The sequence below is a fragment of the Xiphias gladius genome, chromosome 13 (genome assembly GCF_016859285.1).
Source record: "Xiphias gladius isolate SHS-SW01 ecotype Sanya breed wild chromosome 13, ASM1685928v1, whole genome shotgun sequence".
Classification (NCBI taxonomy): domain Eukaryota; kingdom Metazoa; phylum Chordata; class Actinopteri; order Istiophoriformes; family Xiphiidae; genus Xiphias; species Xiphias gladius.
The window spans coordinates 1,175,145-1,198,529 of NC_053412.1; the positions used below are offsets into that span (position 1 = coordinate 1,175,145).

The 23,385-nt window shown below is 41.6% G+C and overlaps 1 protein-coding gene across 2 annotated transcripts in view; it reads right to left on the minus strand.

The window, feature by feature from the left end:
• LOC120797991 (CLIP-associating protein 1-B-like) overlaps positions 1-23,385 on the minus strand; it is a 54,925-nt gene that overhangs the window by 19,526 nt on the left and 12,014 nt on the right. For both annotated transcript variants that reach the window (XM_040141866.1, XM_040141865.1), the window contains exons 8-20: positions 22,879-22,949; positions 9,824-9,964; positions 9,173-9,249; positions 8,858-8,950; positions 8,614-8,759; positions 7,993-8,128; positions 7,435-7,505; positions 6,965-7,024; positions 4,778-4,855; positions 4,286-4,453; positions 3,088-3,134; positions 2,753-2,956; positions 43-138 (exon numbers count right to left, since the gene is read on the minus strand). In XM_040141866.1, the coding sequence (XP_039997800.1) occupies positions 43-138; positions 2,753-2,956; positions 3,088-3,134; positions 4,286-4,453; positions 4,778-4,855; positions 6,965-7,024; positions 7,435-7,505; positions 7,993-8,128; positions 8,614-8,759; positions 8,858-8,950; positions 9,173-9,249; positions 9,824-9,964; positions 22,879-22,949 (1,388 nt within the window). The remainder of the gene's footprint in view (positions 1-42; positions 139-2,752; positions 2,957-3,087; positions 3,135-4,285; positions 4,454-4,777; positions 4,856-6,964; positions 7,025-7,434; positions 7,506-7,992; positions 8,129-8,613; positions 8,760-8,857; positions 8,951-9,172; positions 9,250-9,823; positions 9,965-22,878; positions 22,950-23,385) is intronic.

Sequence of the window (23,385 nt, forward strand, 5' to 3'; positions counted from 1 at the left end):
CCACATCCGCCACAAAAGACAATAGGAGCGGAATCTACTCACGCTGAGACTGTGAGACGACCTTCCCTCGGCTCCGTCCACGGCTGTCTGACACAGACGGACCGTTTCCTGAACTCGTCTTCCGGGTTCGTACTCGACCTGAAGAGGGAGAGCGCAAGAAACAAGGAGAGAAAAAGACGAAAAGAGAGTGAGGAGGAGTAATGACGTCGGTGTTCAAAAACACTGACAACGAAGACTGCTGCTGCTTTGAAGTCGACACACTCTACACTTCTGTCATGCAGAAACAGAGTGAGACTGAGACCAAAAGGAGGGAAATGTGACTGAAGATATGAAACAGGGAACAGACAGAGATGAAAGACAGAGGAATAACACCCATCACCGATATATAAAGACAAAACAACCACAGTCATGTCTCGAGTCGCTTCTGAAACAGACTATGTGCTGTCAAGCCTAAAATAAATCAAAGGTGAAATCCTGACTATAGCTTTTTCCATACTCACAGAGGGTGACAACTGTCTTGATTCAGATGGTCGCATTACGTTTTTTTTGGTTGATTATTTATTTAGTTTCGGTGCATATTACATTGCAAACATTTATTGGTCACTGAAAACAACTTGCTGGAAGACATTTGTCTCTTGATGTGACAATTTATGTCTCAGCCGCAAGATTCAAACGTATACAGACTCAAAGAGAGATACCAGGTCAGCCACATGCACCAATGTCCAACAGCTTCAACACTACATACACATCATCAATTACGTCAAGCCTCCTTTCAGTTTAACAGGACAATAGTTTATAATGTGTGCTTAGATCAATACTAAGGAACAATGACAATATAAAGGTGAGTTGTTGACGAGTTCAGCCTCGTTACTAATCTACATGTCAAGTCTCAGGTCGTAGTGGGTAGACAGCTGTAACACAGACTTCAGTCCCCCAAGTCTCCCGCTGACGGACACAATGGTGGCTCCGAGTCCGACATGTTGTCTTGGACTCCGGGGGCATGAAGTACCAGTCAACATCACAAATGTTTCAAAGCTTTTTTTTGGTCAGTGGCGCAGCATTACACCATTTATCCTGGAGAAGGCAACCGCCCTGTTTACCACAACAGTTAAGACTACAGACTTGGACCACAATCAACCGACAGTACAATAAAGTGACAGACTGTATGTATGATTTACTACCTCAAAAACTGAGTTAGCGTTGAGTTACTCTTGGAGGAGAGAAAGTACTGACTCCTAATGTACATTTGAATAAATAGAACTCCAAATATACCACAGACATGACATAAAGCTACAGCATGGTTAAATAATACAGGAGACTTCTGTGTTTCTTCTCTATCTATGAAATGTTAACTTACAGGAGCTCGTCCCAAACGACCCAGCTTTCTCCAGCTGCTGCTGACTTGACGAAATGAATAAAACTACGTTTTTTTAACCACAGAGACTGACAGGCTGCAAAGTGTAGGAGGGAAGTAACAGTACACCATGCGTAGACAGTCCATGCACTGACATATCCATCACAGATGACCATCATTACAGTGCGGATGGGGGGGGGGGCACACACACACCAAGGAGGCATGGAGGACCATCATTCCCCTGTCCACATAGACACACAGCTTACCATCCGCATTAACGGACCACGAGCCGTCTGACAGGTGGGCACGCCCGGGAGAGACACAACAAGGGTTAAGGGTCAGGGGTCAAGAGATTAAGCTTCAGATATGTTTGACGAAGAGGTGAGCGGGTGGGGGAACACTGCAAATTTGATTTAGGGCGTGAGTCTGTCATCTGATCAGATCAACATGTCTCAAGAGTGTTTTATTGCTTGACGGAAATCACTAAACAGCATCTACCAAAATAGTCTGTATTTGAACAAAGACGCGCTTCTACCGCGCCGCAGAAAAGGCATAAATAACTGAGTGATTGCATTATGTGTCCAACATGTAAATTGCATAATATAAAAGACGTAAATTTTAAGGCAACTTTACTGTTAACTGCTGAATCCAGTCATAAGATCTGCCATCTGCTCAGCATGGAATTATTTCAAGATACCCAATTACTCTGCATCTAAAACTTTTTTTTAAAACTTTTTAGATTTTTAAACGCAATTACATACATTGGTTTGATCTTGTGACAGATCAGTAGCTTTTTAGCACAAAACAGACAAAGGGGGGGGGGTTCTTTTGGAGAAATTGCACTTAAACAATTAGAGGTTCAATGAGTGGATAAATCAATCCATGAAGTTTTGGGGGGTTTTTGAATTAGTTTTCAAAATGAAAATTCTTCATTTAGAAACGAAATTCTGTAGAGAACAATATCTACAAATCTGTACTTTTTTTTTTCTTCAAGGAACCTAAAAGTGTACAGCTTGAAAAAACACAGTTCAGGTACATTGATATAAAACAACAAAAAGGTTTTAAAGGCCTCTGTGAACGAAGAAACCCAATTATCTGCATGGTTTCGTGCACATCCATCATTTTGTTCATAATATTATCACTGACCAGATAGTTTCTATGGGAAGGAAACATGAATTATTGTGTAGAAACAAACCAGTTTCAAACCTTGTTTCCATCTATGTTTTATGATTACTTTGACCTTTAAGCTAAATCTGCCTGCTAACGCTCCACATACTAACAGACTCTTACTATTAGTGGAGCTCTTACAGCCACTGATCCTGTTCGCAGCTAGAATCAAGAGGGAAATGTAGTATCAGCAGATGTGACCAGCTGCTGATATGATGCGGTCTGCCTTACCCAGTGAAGCGTAGGATCCAGGCGGAAGGGCCGAAGCCGAGCTGAAGGGGGAAGCCGACGACGCTACGGCGGCGGGCACGGCAGGCATCCTGGTGCGGGCCGTGGCGGTGGCTGCTGCGTTGACGTCCACATCACTGCGAGAACGCTGGAGGGAGCCTGGAGAGGAAGCCGCTGCAGGAGTCCTGGAGGAGTGGGCAGGTTTGGCTGGAAGAAGTCCATCGATAAACTTAGTATTTTGAGGCCCATGTAAATCCAAAGAAAACATGTCGAGGAGAATATTTACACAAATGCTACATGTTGTAAATGAGTATGAGAGTCAAACAAAGTGCCCTCACATCTGGTTGTGCTGCTTCCAACGGTGCTTTTTACAGACAGGGGACGACTGTGGAGACAAAAGGTTTAGAAATAAAACAGGAGCAAATGAATAACAGATAATTAAGAACCGGTGGTGTATGAACTACAAATAATGTGTGTCACTGCATTTTGAAATTTCCACCATTAAAAAATTAAGAGAGAAACAAATCTACTTCCAATATTCTCTACAAATGTAAATGAACATATAATACAACATTTTGTTATCTAATTTTTCAAATGTTGTTATTATCTGTGTGAGTTATGTCTGTTTTGTGACTGACTGCGACACAATCAATCCATCAAGAAGCTCGCCTCCCTCATGCAGCTGCAGAATAATGTGACCAGAAAGATCAATACTGTGCTTTTTTAGTGTGACACACTGCAAATGGCACAAAGATCAATGCCGACCTTGGACAGAGAATATATTTACAACTGACACAAAGAGATAAGATAAAGTCCAAAAAAAAAAAAAAGAAAACTAGAGTGGAAACCCTTATTTTATCACCAGCTGCTATTCAGTTATATTATGTCTAAATTTGGAGGAGCTTGGAGCCAGAAACCACAGGCGTATCATTGGAGGAAGTTTTTAACAGAGCTCCTTCAGTGGTTTAGTGGTTGTTCAGCTGATCTGACAGAAAAGAAAAAGGAGCAGGCTGCTGTGCAAACAGCATTACTGTGATATTATTGTTTCTACTCCACTGACCAGACATGCTGTAAGTGTAGCCTCACATACACCAATGATACAGTTTAATAAGAGTATGTCATTTCTTTTCCATCACAGTCCAGGACACCACAAATAGATCTAAAACTGGTACTGGAGCAGAAGACACAATCAATCTGCTCAAGGTGTCAAATTATTTCTACACGTTACAGGAGAGTCTCACCAAACTGTAGGCTGAAAAAAATGTAGAGAGACTGTGAATCTTGAGTGGGTGAGCACGTTCTATTTGGTGGAAACTGCAGGTGGAAACCTGCTGCAGCCACCTGCTACTGTCACTTTAGCAGGTGGATACTTGCTAACGCAGGATTTTCATCCAGATCCACAACAGTACCACTGAAGACTGATGAATGTCATGATCAAATACTGTATGAGCTGTAGTGCTTCTGAATTAAACCCTTCATCTGTTTCCCGGTTAATCAATAAATCAATCGAACAGAGAGGAGGATGAAGTTTCTCACTTGAGACTCTCCTGAGAGGAGGAGGAGGAGCGGTCGGAGGCAGGCAGCGACATCAGACTGTCTCCGCTCCTCAGGTGAGCCTGGAGGGCTTTCTGATATGACGACTCCAGGCCCTGGAACAGCTGCTCCGCCTCTCGGCTGAAGTGACCGTGGAAACCCCAGTAACACCTGAAACGTTAAGCCAAAATACAAGCATCAGGACATCTGTGTTTTCGGCTAATCTTATATCTAAATATTCTGCTTCTCTTGTACATTGTCTCCTTTCTTCTTGTGTTTACTTCTCTGTCAATGATTGGTCCACCATCACTGTGAAACTCAATGTAATCTCTTCACAGTTTATGTTTCTTTACTCCCAAGCTGCAGCTTCAATAAACTGTGGTATGACTAAATTTACATCAGTAAAAGATTCATAGTGTCTGTAATGAGTTTGGTTTATTGTTCATCCCTATTTAACGCAGCGTTTCAGTGGTAAAATGCATGGGTGCAACTTACTTTCTAGCCACAGATCGAGCCTCGGCGTCTGCATCGTGGATCCCTTTCTTTATAGTCTCCATTAAAACTGTTCCATGTCTACAAGAGCAAAAAAAACGAGGAAAAACTGGATTTAACTAAAATGTAGATATGACTCTGCTATGTGTAGATGCTTAGATGAAGAACTGCTAAAAAAAACACATCAGTATGAAATAAAGAGACTCAACACACCGGAAAATTTGCAGGACCGAGTGCTGCGCTCAGCTTATATCAAACAGACTGTAATTATAAGCTGCCAGCTGGTAAAAAGATTTGCCTGCAACAGTTCATCTGTATCAGAGATTTCAACCATTTCTCACAAGCTGCCATTTTGCCAAAAAAAAAAAAAAAAAAAAGAACTACATAAGTGTCAACAAATTGTTGACGGTAACTGTTCTAAGTGTTGAAAAAAATCCAATATTAACCCTAACACAGTTGATTCTACTGATTAAAAAGGAGTTATACACTGTTTGTTTGTATGTAACACAATATCCTTAGTCAGACTAATTAGCCAACTCCCATTTTTCCCCCATTCTGCTGACATGACTAAACCCTGGGTCTCATTTTTTTCAAGAGTGGTCATCGGGAGCTGCTGATATCCACAGTCCATCTCAAAGCTGCTTTTTCCTTCAAGCCACATTCACAACGATTCATATCAAGATCCATATTTTAATTATGCCTGTGAAAATCTGAATCTTAGAGATAACCGAAAAGGTGAATAAAAAAATAACCGAAAAGGTGAATAAAAAAATAAAAAAAAGCACGGACGCATCCCGTCAAACAAGATTCGTTGTTGCAAATAATTAAATACAAATTTAGAAAATACAGCGCTATGCTGTCACTGAATGATATCTTTTGAACCTCACACAACCAGCTCTGTAATTATACAACAGTTGCCCAATGATGTGAAAGCTCCAGAATCCTTCCCATCTCTGCCTTCCACACCACATGTACTGACCTTTGAACTTCTGTATGAGTCAGAAACCTGCCTCCTCTCTGCAGTCGAGGCTCCATTAGGTGAACTAACACTTTTACAGCTCCACTGACCAATGTTTTGGGAAACATATCCCACAGTTTTAATATACGGCAGCTGTTTGGAAAATTTAGTAATCTGAGATTGATCTGAGCCTACTGTCTGCAATTTTAAATCAATTCAAGAAAACATTATTTCAGCAGGGCTGGGTATCATTCTCAAATTTTTGAGTCTAGTGCTGACACAGTGCCAATACCAAAACCATACTTTTTTCCATACTTTACTTGGAGAAGCATTAACATGTCATAAACAGAGGCAGCCGTACAATAATTAAATACAGCCTTAAACTGACAAAATGACTATCTGATCGAAAAATAAACGGAGTACAAATCTGACTAGACATGTGATGGGTACTCAACTGGGCCACAGACAGATTTGGGTCGCTCCCAAAATCCTTCATTTATATAAACTTGTACCTCTGTACCCAATTTTCAAATCCCTTATTCTTTATTAGTGACTTCTCACTGGCTGATGATGAACACTGTCTTTCACAAGCTGCTTTTCATTCTAAGATTGACTGTTATTTGTAGTTAGGTGATAATCATAATCAGAGTCCGTAGCTCTCACACACACCAACTGACTGATCGATGAGAACCAGAGAGCTCCCCTGGTATTGGGGGGGTCAGCTCGGGTTTCTCCTAGGCGGCGGCGGTGGCAGGAAGCAGCCAGGCAGAAACACAATGAGCCTTTTGGAGCCAGACAGAGATTCCCCTGGCATCACCATGGAAACTGCTGAGATAGACCTTGACCTAGCTGGTGTCACATTTCCCCAGAAGGGAGTGCTTTACGCCTTTCACAATACACTGTCACCATTTTCATTTTATTCTCATGGCTCAAATATTGGCTTATTCCACAGTTTGTATACAGTTATTTTTTCTGTGAAAACAAATCTTCAGGTCCACTGGCTCTGTAAGTATGATCCTGACATGAATATTGAAATAATACCTGCTCTATATAAAAAGTGCCCTGAGATAACCTCTTTTATGAACGGGCGCTATATAAATATACTTTAATCGAACTGAATTGAATTGAATACTGATTGATGGATATCGACATGTAATATTTTCAATCCAAAAATGCTGGCGTCAGCTTTGACAGGCTCATATAAGATCACCTACGGTATAATCAGTCCTCACCTCTCCAGAGAGCTCGTCTGCCACTCCTGCAGCAGCAGGTCCAGGAACTCATAGCAGCGTCTGGAGGAGACAGAAAAACAGAAAATGACAGTGTGATCTCGACCAAATATGAATTTCCAAGCTTTTCCCTTCCAATCGTGTGGAGCCACCTTGAATAACCGTGACACAATAATAATATCAATAATAACAATTATTATTATTATTATTATTATTATTATAATGTGAAGGAGAAGAGCAAAATAGAGGAAGAGCAAAGTAGAAGGAATCTGCAATTTGAACCACCTGAACCCTGAACACCTGAAACCTCTGACACAACAAAACAGAATGATACCAAACAAGGAAAAAAAAACAACTATAAAACTAAAAAATAAATATATAGATTAAAATATAAAATATAACAATATAAAATATGCATAAAAATGAAATGAAAAAAATGAAATAAAATAAAATAAAACATCTGAATCTCTCACCTTCTGACAGCAACAGATTTGGACGTACAGTTGCTGGTGATGATGGGAATGAGACGCGGGTAGTGTGTGCGCTGCAAAACACAAGACCGTCAATCTACTTCAAATCTCTTTATTCCAAGAACAGGACGTTTTATGACTTAACAGGCCTGAGGTAAGTTCACACTGTATGTAAATATGTAGAATTTGCTTCTTCTTTGTGTAAAATGAAATTTTCTCAGTCAGACAACAACTGAGTCTTTTCTTTCTGACATGAAATGTGATTTGCAGGATCAAATCACACTGTCTATAAAATCTTTCTTTCTATTATGTCTGGCTAACATCATTATCATGACGCTTGGTGAACATATTCAGTTCTGGGAGTGCAGTAAACCCAGGACAGGGAGCTGGTTTTATTTCCCATAACTGAGGTCACATGGCTTCAAGAATTCAGAAGCTTCTGACTTGGTTAGATGTGTCAGTGTCAATAATCATCATCATAACTACACTGGAAACACAGTGAGGAGTATAGGAAATTATCCCTCTAAACACAGAAATCACATAAGGAAAGCGGCCACGTACTCTGAGGATGAGGCGGATGGCGGCCACGCCGGAGGTGGCAATGACTTTGGCACTGTTGGGGACCAGGTTGAGGAGGGTCGGCATGACGGCCTCTGCCGCGTGGTCGAACCGACTGCCGAGCACCAACGACAGGTGGCTGATGACAGGAGAGCAGAGCAGACACTCTGGTTTGTTCAACTACATAATAATAATTAAGAACGATGAACAGCGCAGAACAAAAACAAGCAATGGAGCAGGAGGGAAATATTAGCTTCCTATTACGGCTCTTCTCTGTACTGGGTACACATATAAAAACAGATAAGCTTCTTTCTGACTCTAGCTTTCAGTTTGTCTGAGTCAGTCTGTCGGGATAAAATTGTTTAACTGGGTCCCCAACTCCACCACCGCCACCAGTAACAACACAACAAGTACCAATAAAACATCTAATTAATATCTCGGAGGAGTAAGAAATCCTAGTTCCATGCAAGGCAAGAAAATGTTTTACAGCACTGTAAAGCAAAAAAAAAAAAAAGGCTGTGAAAAATGGTACCCTAAAGATTTATTCTCTCATTGGGTTGCAGCAGATTTGAAGGGAAACTGTGCCACACAAACTAGCAGCTATGTGACCTGCGGGTGTCTTACCCCAGAGTGATGCAGGCCTCTCTCACCACCTGAGAGCGGAGGTCCTTGGCAGACAGCTTGAACGCCGCCTCCATGAGCCGCATCTGCTGCAGAAACCCATCGAACTCTGCTGCGCCGGCCAGGAGCAGCGAACGCACCTTCTTCAGCTGGAGGAACACGGAAAAGACAGGAAACAGCCATCAAGAGACATTTTCATCCAACTGATACTTCAAACTACAATGACAGAGAGGCCATGACGTCTTACAGCCGCCACTCTGAGCTCCCAGTCCCTCTTGTCATCTGACAGCACGTCTCGAATCTTCGTCATGGCCTCATCCACCTCCCTGTTAGAGTAGATCTGGTGCAGGGCAGGACAGGTATGAAGATGGAGAGGAGAAAGGATGGATGAGCGGAGGCAAAGAAAGTGAAGCAGAGTAAAATCAGGCTGAATTCACTCAGGGCATTATGGGCAGTATTCAAACTATGCAGTTTTTTACAGAAGACCTTAGGTGATGCGAAGCATTATTTAGCAATATTAGAAAGTGTATATTAAAAATGTTGGATTAACAAGACTTCATACTTGCACTGTGGGCACATCCTCAAAGGCCTGGATGAAGTCCTCTTCATCCACGGCTCCAGCACTGGACCCGTCCCTCCCTACAGACATGACCAGCGCAAGATTTTAGAGCAAGACAAAAATACTTGCTAATAGGTTTAAAAACTCCTACAACTCTTAAATAATGTATCCTATCACCAGGACAACACTACTGTGTAAGAAAAATACAATAAAAGGAAAAGGAAAATTAAGAAAAAAGGAAAGAAAAAAGACAAATTAAAAATAAAAAAAGAATAGAAAATAAAGTCATAGTAATTTTTCAAGAGAAAGGAATGATCAATAGAGTAAAATAGGCATAAAAAAATAAAAGTATTGACTGTTTTAAAAAAGCAAAAAAATGTTAAAACAAATTAGAAGAAAAAAATTACTCTAATAATTCTTTGTCACTTTCATTTGTCACTTTTCTCTTCTTTAACTTGTTTTGTTTTATTTTACTGTGTTATATTTCAGGGGCGGGGTTCTTTGTTTATCGTCATTGCTGTGAGATATGTGTATAATGTGATGCTCGTTTTGTACCTGATGAAGCTCCTGTGATTGATCAAAACTTAACGCAGCAACGGTGAATAATAGATTCACAAGGTCACTGACACGTCAGACTGTGGTGCTGGTTCTGACCTGCGGACTTGGTGCTGGAGGCGGAGGCGGGTCGTCGAAATGAACCCATGCTCATCGTCTTCCTCCCGGACAGCGAGGCTCCTTTGGACGAGGACAAGGAGCGGCCGCCGTCCACCGAGTCATCGTCCTCAAAGTTTTTGTCTGGAGGGGGACGAGCAGAAAAGACAGACAGACGGCTCTGGTCACAAGGCTAAACGAAGAGTCTTCACAAAGAAAACGCCACCACCAAGCATCCAAGCAATGCAGAACAGGCAGGCGGACGCTGACATTTCTGCATTCAAACTTTTAGCTGACGTTCAGCCAACCCGGAGGACATAACTCACATTCCTAAATCACCAACATAACAAGCTAACGATGGCGAGGAGTTTGAAGGTCATAGACACAACGCCCCGACAATAAAATGGACAATTAGTCCTGTGTTTCCAGTATGAACACAGTGACTGCAGGGGAATGAAAAACACATTTTGAGGATACAGCCCGCTTTATCAAGAGCAGAAAAATGGTTCTCTGAGCACAGAAAACCGACTGACGAGTGAGCACATTTCCACTTTTAGATTAAAATCCAATCATATAGGTATTGATTAAAGCTGAAACAGTAAGTAATTTGCCGGAAAACTGAGCTCTCAGAAACTGTGATGAGCGATTTCTGACATTTTACAGAATGAGCAAGGAGCTGATTAATCATTAATGAAGATAGCTGTTAGTTGCAGCTTTACACGAAAATTACGTTTCAGTTACAAACTCACTATATAAAGACAATGATGCCATGCAAGACATCATTATATCAAGAAATGACTGACACTGACAACTACTGCACATAACATTTACTGGTATTAGAAATGGCAGAAGCATCAGTCACTGAGGGACTCACAATGTGTGTAAACTGTGCTCGAGTTGATAGTTAGGGCAGAAAATGAAGTTTATTCTCTTAATCAGTTAATCTGCTGATTATTTTCTCAATTAATCAATTAATCTTTTAGTGAAGAAAAGAAAAGCAAAAAATCCGCGTTACAGTTTCAGCTCCAATTTTACGCCATGCAGAAAGGCTGCAGCCCATCGTTCATCAGAATCATTTGTTGGAACAGAAGTTGATCTGTGAACGTTTTTACTGGTGAATCTGTTGAATACTTTTTAATGTGCACAAAAAATGTAATGAATTTTAACTGATCAGTAAAATAAACAACCAACTAACGGAGGCTCGGCCCTCTGGACATGTCTCCTTTGGTGAACGACAGAGCGCCACGCCAGCCCCCCCCCACCAGCACAGGGATCTGCCCGGCTAGCAATCAATCCTCCTTCATTATTCAACGTTTACACGCACACGCACATATACACGCACACGTCAGCAGGGCACTCAGCTAACACGTCAGTCATGTGCCTTCAGGTTGCAGTAGTTCGTCTCTGCAGAATCAAAGCGCTGTGCAACACTTCTTAATATCAACACAAGGTGACTGTGTGTGTGTGTGTGTGTGTGTGTGTGTGTGTGTGTGTGTGTGTGTGTGTGTGTGTGTGTCAAGGGAAAACACAACCTTATTTGTCATCTGTAGTTAAACACGGTAACACCAACACAACAAGACAGCAGGAAAAAACCAGGATGGTGGCGAGTGTGTTAGCTCAAAAGGAAATCAAATTTAAAAATCCAACATTATATTTAAAAATCTAATACAAAAGTTTCTGAAACAACTGCTAAGAAAGTGCAAATTTATTGTGCTGCATCTTGTGTGTTTCAATGGCCCAATTCCTCTTTGTGGAGCAACATATTTAACCTTTGGGGTCTCACTATCTATGGATAATATACCAGATTTAAAGTAAGTAATACAAAGTAAAACACCAGTGCCTGTACATATAAACGTAGCTTCAAATAGATATACAGCATGTTAATTAGTGAGCTTGCCAGGTGCTGGCAGGTGGATTTTGTTGCCTTCAAACAGATCCATGCACGCTGTTTCCCCATTTCCAGGCCTTGTGCTAAGCTAGGCTAAGCTGCTAAGGGTTGTAACTTCATATTTGCCCCAGAGACACGAGGTTGGTTTCAATCTGCTCATAAAACTCTCTGCAAGAAGAAATAAGTGTATTTCCCAAAATGTTGAACTATTCCTTCGAAACATTTTTTCAACACTGTGTCACGAAGAGGATTTGAAACACTACATGAAAGAGACGGCTGTAACATCTCTAAAAAAGGATGAAAAGATAGACAGAAAAATCAAGAGCGTTTGGACAAGCCTCAAACTTAAAAAGGACTGTAAATAGTAAACATTAACACCCATGAAACTGCTAGTCCACAAATTTTTCTGGACCAGGAGTAGTTGCAAGTTTATCGACTTAATGAACAAGTACTTCTGTGAGAATGCAGCAAAATGACTGAAAAAAAAGGAAGAGTAAATTGCAAATTCTTGAAATTGTATTGTTGTACTGTTGACACAGAATTCGTAAACAGACTGCAGACTAAAGGACACGAATGACAGTATATTGCTCTTATGTGCCCTTTAGCAAGAGTAACAGACTTCAACATGCATCAGAAACATTATTTGAGGACACACTCTTGTAACAGAACGACGTAACAGTGTTGTATCTGAATACAAATCCACTAAGCTCGAACAGGCCACAAAATCAGGCTATTCAGTTTAAATTTAACCTTGACAGCCTCAGCTTTCACACGGATCTGCAAATAAATCAGCAGAAACAGCTGGTACATAGTCAAAGCGTTGAAATTAATTCTCAATTTCTCCCAAACTCCATAGCAGACAGACCTGTCCTGTTTCTGCAGCCTCCTGACCTTATTTTTGCTCAGAGACAGACAACAAGGCTGCATCACGTCCTGTGTATTGTCCACACAAATCAGCTGAGAGCAGGCCAGGAAATCATCCTGCTGTGTTTACATTTGAGACCTCGCAGACGTATTTCTCCTGGATTTACAGCCGTCGTCACACCAGGCAACCCCCCCCCCGCCCACCCTTGTCGCCTGCATTCATCATCGATTACAACCTCCACTATTTCTCTCTACTACAAGCTCCTTTCAGTCCCTCCCTGCATCCAGAGTTAGAGCAGCAGCAGCTTACAGGAGCAGATGCGCCTGCAGACCAGTTTCCTCAGCATGCCGGCAGACAGACAGACAGACAGACAGTCAGGTGGTCCTCCAGTCCTCTGTGGTCATCACATCTTTTCCCCCAGCTGAGGAGAGAGAAGAGGGGAGAAAGGAGGGGAGTCCAACCGCTAAGCCGCCTCCCCGCCCCCGTCGGGGAGCATGTGCTTCGATATTATCTTCTTCTCTGTCTTCGTCCGCTAGTTCACTCCAGCAAACACACACTCACTGGCAGGACCAGGATGGAGGAAGTGGAAGGGAGGGGATGGAGAGAAGTGATGAAGGAAATCAGGAGGAGGAGAGGGAAGAGGGGGGGGTGGACCAATGGGAGGAGAAGGGAGGAGAGGGGTGGGGTCAGTCAGGGGACAAACCCCACTGCTCGGTCTGGAGGCGGAGCTGACAAGTGGAGTCAGAGATGGGGGACAGCTACAGTGCCACGATGACTCAGGAGAGGGGGAGGTGGGAGGGAGGAGGGAGGAGGGAGGTAGAGATGGAGAGACACATCTCCAGAGGAAGCTGGTCCTCTGTCGGTGTTAATGTCAGCCGTCGTGACTCCACCCGAGTACATCCATCAGCTCGCAGCAGCTGGAGGGGTTTTATTGCAGCAAGGTCGCTGGTCGGCCTTGGACACATAGATATTCAGGTTCTCTGGGTTTTAGCTACATTGAAGCATCACACTGAACAAAACAAGACTGAGGCAGAGGTTTAGATTTAATAGGGAGAGACGTGTACTGAAATGTGAGGTTCATTTTATTTTAACGGGAGTTGTATCTTAGTTTGAGGTGAATGGACAGTGATGCCTATGCTTTATTGCCTTACTGGGTAAAGGGTATTTGTGTGTTATTATCTTTAACAAAAGTCTCAAACACATACCGTTTTGCTGCCATTTATGCTAATTACTATTTATTTTTACATTAATACTAATTTTCTGTCCTGAGTCTCATCTTTTCTTTTCTTTACTTTGGAGAACTGAGGGCTTGGTCCAAATGCTAGTGCCGCTTAGCTGAGTTTTAGTACCAACATTTCATTTTTTTGTTTTGATACCTTACTTTGTGAAAGATCAGCATCATTTTCTTTAGAAAAATCCTCTTTTTACATTTAACAAAAGCAGCCAAAGTTATCAAATAACTGAGCATAGTTAAATGTTGTCTAAACACAAGCAGCTGTACCAGAAAACTGATAAAGTTATGATTAAATCATGATAAATGATTAATAATAAGAAAGGCTCATGAACCCGACCAGATATTCAATGTCACCTTTCAGTATTTGACAGCTGGCAACACTTGGACACAGTATTGAGGTTTGATACCAGCCATAGGAAACTGTGGCTGCATTCGTATCCTTAATTTGCTTCCATTCACTAAGAAAATTTGCAGAATATATAAGATGAGAAAACAGTATACTGAGATAAATATGACATAATAATCTAATTGAACTGTCATTTTGTTTCACTTTATTATTCACTTAGACATCATTTTAGCCCTTTTCTATCATTTCCACAACCGGTTAAGAAAGTTGACAATTTGAGAGGTGTTATTTCTGTTAGTAAGCTTACAACGACCTGCACAGCTGCATCCATCTTATCGATGCCCGACGCCATTTTTCTAATGGCTTGTGCTGACTCTGGCACAGGGAGAGGACGACACCATTTATAATCCTATCCTACCTACAAAGCTCTGATTGTCTTGGTTGTTTTTTTTTCATCTGAGGAAACAGCCATCCATACACAAGCTCAACACCAGATCTACCCAAACTGCTGAAAAAAAATCAGCTGGAAAAAACTGGAACCAGGCAAAGGTAAGAGAAATGCTCACCGCCACCACTATTTGTTTCAAATGATCTGTCTACAAGTGTTGATTCATGGTAGGAGAGACACAGTGTCTCACAGTTTCTCTGCTTCATTTGACTTTTAAAAGCACCGACATGACCAGTGGCGGCAGCAGCAGCAGCAGCAGCAGCAGCAGCAGAAGCAGCAGCTCTGAATGCAAACAGAATGTCACAGCTTTTAACGTCTCAAGACAAGAAGCCTCGACGTGCAGCAGTTCACCTGTAAGTCAGTCAACCTGTGTCCATATCATTTTAAAGCTTATGGACATTCATCACCGAAACAACGGTACCTTCAAGGTCAGGCTCAGAGAACAGAACTTCACGTTTCTTCATAAATTTCACCACCTACTTTCGATAGTTTTCCAGCCAATTGGAAATTCATGCTGATTAAATGTCAGACACATCAGCTTGAATGATATCAGCTCAAAGGAAACATTCCCTTCCACCAGATGGCAGAGTTACCCCACTGTTTAGGTGTTTACCTTTACAGTTCCAGCCATAGCGCAGGGCTAATTTTACATTTTCATTCATCATTTTTCGACGGTTCTTTGATACAGGCAGAGGAAAAGGGAAGACATATAGAAGGTCATGAGCCAGATAAAAACCTTTACACCAAAAATACTAGCGACATACACAAATCCCCACATTCATTAAGATATTTGTTCCAGGAACCGTATGTGTATCGAAGAGTATCTGTACTGAGAAGGCAGGATTGAAGCTAGATAAAGTAAATAAATAATCTCAGAGGATTTTCTTACATATTCTCTCCCTGAAGTGACTGATGCTGAATGAAAAAACAGCAAAAGCGGCCTGTTTCTTTACGAACAAACCAGCCTTGAGTACTGTCCAGACCATAATCAGTCGTTGAGGAGGTCAATGACTCCCAAAGGTTTTAATGTAAACCACCCGACTGAGAGGAATATAAGGTATCAAGAGAGACACCATCTGGGATTTGTGGTGTTTCCCTAAACATCTCTGTACTGTTGGTTTCTTTTAGTCCACCATGCTGAGAGATGAAATGGGTAACAATAAGGTTTTACAAGTAGGTAACCTATACCTGTCCACAAATAATCTTTAAAAAACTGGATCTACTAACTCAAATGAATTATCATAATGACAACAATAATCACACTGACAATAATGAAGCAAAAGAACCCTTCAGCTAGGGGCTTCAAATTACGATCCTCAATAATTTTTCCGATTCATAATTCAATTGTTTAGCATATTAAACATTAAAGATAATGAAATAAGTCCATCACAATTTCCACATAACAGTCCCAAACCCAAAGATAATCAGTTTACAGTGACATAAAACATAGATATCGTTATATACTTCGACGTTATAATATTACACAACTGTTTTTTCTTTTTACAGGCTGAGTAGAATTAACCATGAGGAGTAAATTGTGTTTGACACGGTAGAGTGCCCCCTTAACTTTTGCAACCCTGTTACAGAGAAATAACAACTGCTCGTATCCAAAAAGGCGACTACTGATGACTGACAATCATAATCGCTAAATCGAATAAGGTGACTGACTAATTGTGCATTTCCCAGGCATGCCAGGTCACAAGTTTTCCTCCTGGCAGGGTCTCAAAGTGTTTGGGAGCTAAGCGCCCAAACACTGACAGCTGATCTCCCTGATATAAATTCTCAAAATGACCGGGGAGAGGTGGGGTGTTTAGGAGCGCGAAGTGCTGCATCACAAACACGGGAGGAAACTAGGAAGCGTGGCAGAGCGGCTCACACCTGAGTTTTAGGAGGACAAACTCACGGCAGGTAATGAGTCTCTACACATATAAAATCCTCTGTCACTTTGAATTCATGAAAATCTTTCCCTACCTGCAGCTCATTTTCCTGCAGCCCTGAACTTTGAAAACATCAATCACATCGAATAATCATGCAGCCATAGCTCAGAGGTCGGCTTAAACCAATGGACATGAAATGATTTATGCTGCGTTCAGCCTTTTTATTGCTGAATGAATGAAGCGGGAAACACCCCCCGCTATTCACCTGCACATCTCAACCAGCTGGAACAAAAGTGGGAGGGACATTCCCACAGAATTATCAGGCTTTGTTCGCAACTTTCTCACCAGATTCAAGTCCATTCAAGCCAAGCAAATCCACAAGCAAGACTCTGGAGTTACGGCAGACGCGGTGTTACGAGAAAGCAACAGACATTATCTTGAACCATCAGTCAAGTACGCCAAGTATTAAGTTAAACAGAACGTTGACTGGTGTAACGCTGAGAGAAAGGAGAATACTGAAAACCATCCCACGACGAGTCCAAGGTGGCATCCTCAAATGTCTTGTTTTGTCATCTAAAAAAACATCTAAAAAAAAAACATCTAAGAACTCAAAGTTATTCAGTCTACAATGATATAAAACAAAGAAAGGCAGCAAATCCTTATTTTTTAGAAGCTGAAATCAGAGAACATTTGATATTTTTGACTGAAAAATGACCGAAACAGAGTATCTGAATATCAAAATTGTTTTTCGATCTTGTGTGGATTGACAAATTGCTTAACTGACTGTTTTAGCACTTCTAGCGGTTCAACAGAAGAAACTTATAAAATATCACCTGCTCCTATCATACAGTGAGCCAGAAAGCTCAAAGCAAGAATGCATGGCAATCAGAGGAGGGGTTTCAGCATCTTTACTTCAAATTTCTCTCTGGAAATGAGCAAAGGTACTGGTCCCGGCCTATACTTCTCTGTCTTACCGTAAGACATGCTTTGTTTTTGTTTACTTCTTAGGTTTTTGGGGTCGGTCAGTCTCAGTTCCTGTTGAGAGTTAATGCTTCCTGTTTGGTATCCCTCAGTTTCTGTGGAGAGGAGCTTTCCTGTTATGTTGTGCGTAGCGGCTTGTTGTGCTTTGCGTAGTGTCATTGTAGAGCTGTTGCGGGAGGACACAGTTTAGCGCTTTACAGCCTGCAAAACTAGGCACTTGCCTAAATGTGCGACAGGTGCGTCGTAGGCAAGCAGAACTTAAACAAGGACACCTTGTAAACACTACAGCTTCATCATATGCCTGATCTTCATCAGATATACACTGTAACCGATGTAAAATTAACCACCAGCAAGCAAGAGAGCATGCAAGTGTTTTTCACTTTTATTCAGCTGCTCTGTAGCCCTTCATAAATTCTCTTTAAGTGGTCCCTCTACCTTGCGTATCTAAACAGCTGACAGAGACTCACTGGTGCATTGCGCCCTCTCTCTCCGTCTCTGCCCAGTGTTCATTACTCAGGAGGTTTCCAACTGTGCAACCTAAGTCCTGCTGGCAGCGAGTACCTGTCCTCGTCTCTCAACACCTCCCCTCGGGACCTCCTGAGGCGGCGTGACGCACACAGCCAGGCCAGTGTTTAACAGACCCCAAAGAGCTGGATTCAGAGCAGCTCACCGCCAATTAAGTACGATGCCAAAAGATGACGTTCAAAATATAAAAAGCAAGTATGAGTGTAAAGGTTCATTTTTCGAACTTGTGAAAGGCAGTTTGACAAAATAATCCTAACTCAAGTTCCACTTACTAGCTTTTTCCTGAGCTTTGAACTGCACCCTTGAAAAGAGACAAAGTTTTTTGTTTTTACTCTATACTTTTATAACTGTCTCTCACGTGTTTGTTTTTTTTTGTTACTCGGTGTTAAGTGATTGCTAAACAATAATGGCTAGTTAGGCCAGGCCATTCTGAAACAGAATTTCCCAAAACATAACAATGGTTGACTGAGGTAGTAAGTCTGGCTTAACTGGTAGTCTTTGAAAGACCTCGCAGATGACTAATATGACTGCAAAGAAGGTGAACAACATATGATCTATTATGACTGTCAACGATACAGACTAACAAAAACACTGACAAGAACACACAGTGGGTGGAAATAAGGAAATTTTCCAAAAGGTAGTGTTCCTCAAACAGTGTTCCTCAAATTCTAACGACCATTCCACCCAAAATAACTTGAACTGTTGATAGATAGATTGATTGTAGATTGTAGATATTTTAGATTCAACTGTGTGCGTCATGTGTCAAAGCTACAAACAAGAGTAGAGCAGAGCAGCAGGATCACACGCATCACCGAGCTTCAGTTACTTGTGGCATTCAGTTCCAAATTATGATCTGACTGCAATTATCGAGGCTTATGAAAACACAGATCCTGATAGAGCTGGGTAATCACCAGCTCCTGAATTAATAAGACAGACAGACGGACATTTACAACAAGCCCTTTACTTTAAATGAAAAAATGTGCTACTTCTTGTATGTGAAGAATTTACCTGCAGGAACACAGCTTGACTGTGCGAGACGACTGACTGTGGATCTACTGGAGGAGAAACGCTACCGTCCTGACACCGACCCAGAGCTGATGCACTGCTGCCTGCCTCCTCCCTTCCCCTCCAACCTGGTCTTGTGACTGTAGGCACAACAGCTGACACTACTCCTACAAAATAAAAGCCCTGGGCTGCCAGAGTAAAGAGTCTCAGTCTGCCTTTTCCTCTAGATATCTTAGCTTTTCTTTCTTCTTTGATTCTTTCTTTGATTTTCTCGATCTCTCTCCTCGATTTCTCAGTTCTGCAGCTTATTTCAGCTGTCCATGTTTTGCAGTGTCTCTCTTCGTTTCTCTTCCTGTCTCAATTTTTCTTTCTCTGTATCTCACGGTCTCCAGTTTCAGTTTCTGAGGCTCGATTTAGACTGATTCTCAGCCTTTTACTCAGCTCTGCTTGTCTACTCAGCCCATTTGTTTCCTTCTCAACCTCTCTCATATCCGTTTTCCAGGTTAGGCTCAACGACTCCCACTGGACTGCTCAGGTGACATTCCCAGCTCTGTCAGTTGTCAGCGTGCTGACGTCCACATATCTTTGAAGGCGGTTATGGTGCGTTGGGAGGCTGCAGAGCTCTTCGGTTTTTTCTTTTTTAATGCCACATGCATAAACCCAAACTGAGGGAAACTGCTGCGGAGAGCTAAAAATGTGTTAAAGCTGATGTAATGAACACACTGTGCAAAATGCTGTCAGTTAGCTTTCATAGATGACACCGTTTCCCTAAAATAGGAATTAGAAGACCTGTAATCTTGACCAATCCCCATCAAAAAATCAGGCCACTTGACTTGCAAGTGCTCACCCGCAGTGTAATCGGAGCTGATCCACTGATTTTAAGTTATTATTCATGCAAAATGAAATCTTCCTGCGGCTGCTTCAAATTAAAAGCTTTTACTCTGTGGACTACCATAATGCCTTAATTGTGAAAATGTACAACCAAACAAGAATTGCAGTCTTTAGGTACGGTCACATGAAATTTCCATCCTTTCAAAATCAGCCAAGGGACATGCTATCATGTTTCTGATGCGGATGATAAACAAAATTTTGATTAAACCAAATTGCAAAGTGTAAACAGAGCACCAGAACGCCGCTGCAGTTCGTAGTGTGATAATGTCCTATACACAGTGATAAAACAGGCTAAAATAATAATTTCCACATTTCCAAACACGGAGCAGCAGTGTTTCTATTGGTGGACCCAGCACATTCACCCGGTCAAAGGTGAACCCTGACCTGAGCCGGTTGGAGATCACAAAGAAACCGGAACCACACGCTTGAAGCGGTCCATCGTTCGGGTTTCAACAGAAGTGACTTTAAAATAGAGCAAATATTCACAGGATGGTATACTGTGAGTGTGATGTGACCATACCTTTAGTCAACAGGATTTGTGGCGGTACAACTCATCATTTATAAAATCACTGAGATATGGACATTTCTGATACTGCAAGGAAGCAAGTCTTGTCTCTCGTTCTCTCTCTCTCTCTTTTTTTTTTAAACTGTGAACCCCCGTGAGATGAAAGCTGAGCCTTGTGACCACAGTGATGAGGTCTGTCTCCTCAAGCCTGGGAGACATAAAGTTCAAAAGACTAAAAGACCAGTTGACTGTCACCCAGCCTGAATTTTAGTGCTGAAAAAACACAGACGAACAAATTTTCTTTACACAGAGTCAACTGCTAATAACTGCGGATGTGATATTCTCTGCAGAAATCAAGCTCTTGGTTTGAAAAACTATCCATTACTGAAACATATCTCCTAAAAGGATAAGAGCGTCATTATCTGGATTTACTAAATATGTAAAAACAAAAATAAAAATTTGTTCAAAGTGGTGAAAGTGGTGCCTTTTCTTTCCTCTTTTTCATATATGCAATGTACTTGTTATTTTTCATGTTTGAGACTTTCATCTCAGTCGTTTGCGGTACTGTCTTAAAGTTTGTTATTGTTTTCTGTCTCTGCAGACTTTATTACCCAATACAGCATAAACAGCTCAAAATTACACCAGTGAACCTGATTCAAGTAGCTGCTTTCACTCCATTTAAACCTTTCTGTCCCAGTTCTGCAGGGTAACTTCTCCTGCAGTGAAGCGACTGAAAGCTCCTCGCCCCACCGGAGCACAAAGAAACCAGCTCAGGTTGCATTCTGACAGAAAGGCAGCAAACACACCCCTCTACAAAGAGTCGAAACCAAGAGAAGGGCTTTCCAGCTCAAACATGCTCATGGTGAGTGATGGACGAAGATATTCTCCCCGTCACTGCAACGTTTTGTGCTTCACATTCTTTGATTTTTATTTTTACAGCCTCTATCTATAACCCAGAAAACCAAAAGAACAAACAAGCCAAAAGCAGTCTAGTTGCAAATATAATTTTTTTCTATTTTTACACTGCAATGCAACATTAATTTAGCCATATTTAGGATGGAACATCAAATGTTTCAATCATGTTTGTCCAGCGTTTTATCAGTCAAACGGGTCCAAAGACTCAATGACTTTCTGTATTTCCTTAGCAAGTTAAAAACCCAATTGCCTTGCCCCTGCAACCCCCAGCTCTATCAGCCTCCACAATAAGCACAAGACCTAATGTTCAGCAGTTAAAACCTTTCTGCCCTACCTCACCACACGCCGTACCTCTGCAAAGAGGTTCTCTGCTGCGTCAGCCATAAACAAAATTATCAAATAGACTAGATCTAAGAAACACGCCATCTGTTGCTGATGTCAATTGTTCCGTGCTGTGACAGATTAGTTGTGAGGAAAGTGGCCCAGATTTCTCTCGAAGTGGTGAGTTTAAGTTCTCTATCTGTTTATAATTTGTTACTGTTATCGACAACGGCACTATAAAGTCTCCCAAATCCAAATAAAGCTATGACACTGCAGCTAGAATGGCAGCAGATCATCTTCATAATGTGAAGCAGCCATGCGGTAAACTTCGCAATTGTTCCAGTTTTTTCAAATGAAAAGTAGGTAAGAAGCTCTGATGATACAGGTCAGAAGAACTAGGAAAACATGTTCCTAATTACAGAACAATTCTTTTGTTTGGTGTGTGACACACGTCTTGGCCTGTTTATACTGTCTTCATTGTATTTACTGTGGTAACACGGTTTTTATGCTGCCTTCTAAACCAGATCTCTCCCCCTAAAATCATTTTTTTGAAGATTTACTTTTGCCATTTTATGCCTTTATCAGAGAGTCAACAGTAAAGACATCACAGGAAATGAGGGGAGAGAAAAATGATGAATTACACGCAAGAAAGGTCCCCAGACAAACTCGAACCTGGGACCTCGCAGTTCATGCTCAGCGCCTTAAACCCCTAAGCAACCAGAGGTTCCCCAAAATGCGTTTTAATCTCAACGAGACTGTCACTTGGTAAAGGACAGAAAAACAGAAAGTTGGCGCAGTGACTCCATGTTTCCCCTAATCTAATACAGTACAGCACATTGTTCCCTAGTTAAAGTAAAATCACCACAAAATGTGTTTACAAGATGCTGATTAGTGACTCTACTAATGTGACTCTACTAATCACTGGATGTCCCAGATGATGGTATTGTGTATTTCTTGGGTCATTAACAGCAGTTACTGAAAGAGAGAATTTAAATAACCCCCCTTTAACTTTTGGAGTCTAGTGGGTGTACAAATAAACAAATGTAGTGCGGTTTTGAAGGGGTAACATTGTCACATGTTGGTGTCTGGAGGCCGCTCTCAGCAACGCAACAACACCACACAAAAACAAAATCTTGCTGCCATGACAACCAGAACTATCCCGGTGCCATAGACACAACCGTAACCGAGCTTACATAAGCCAAGTCTCCAGGTATAAAGTACACAAGCCGACAGGTGGAGCAGGAGATGTGATCTTACCTGACACAGGTGACAGGACCATGTTCCCTGACCTCTGAACTTCGTCAAATTTACTGAAGATGACGTTCAGCCTGGACAAAGAGGGGAAACAGAGAGTTAGTGCCAGTCGATGTTGTGACGGTGGGAAAAGCACCACAGTCGCAGCAGAAAATAAACAGCCTCGCTGCCTTCATGCCTGTAGACTCGACTCTGAAAAACAGAAAACGGGCTCATTTCAGACTCTCCAGAGAGCAGTTAAATAGGCCGAAGTAACAGCTCATCGCCCAGAGTCTCTGCATCCAAAAATACACAGGCAACGGGCGACCGTGGCACCTGCTGGGCTATATTATTAGAACAAACACTAGTTATCACAACGTCAGTGTAACACCAGCTGTATGTGGTGGGAGAAAACAACTATAATTTAGAACAGTGATTCTACTCTGAAAATTGCTTTAAGCGAGAGAATGTCTTTGGAGAATTTTATGCATCACTTTGAAAGGTTTACAGGAGATTAAAAGGTTTAAAGGA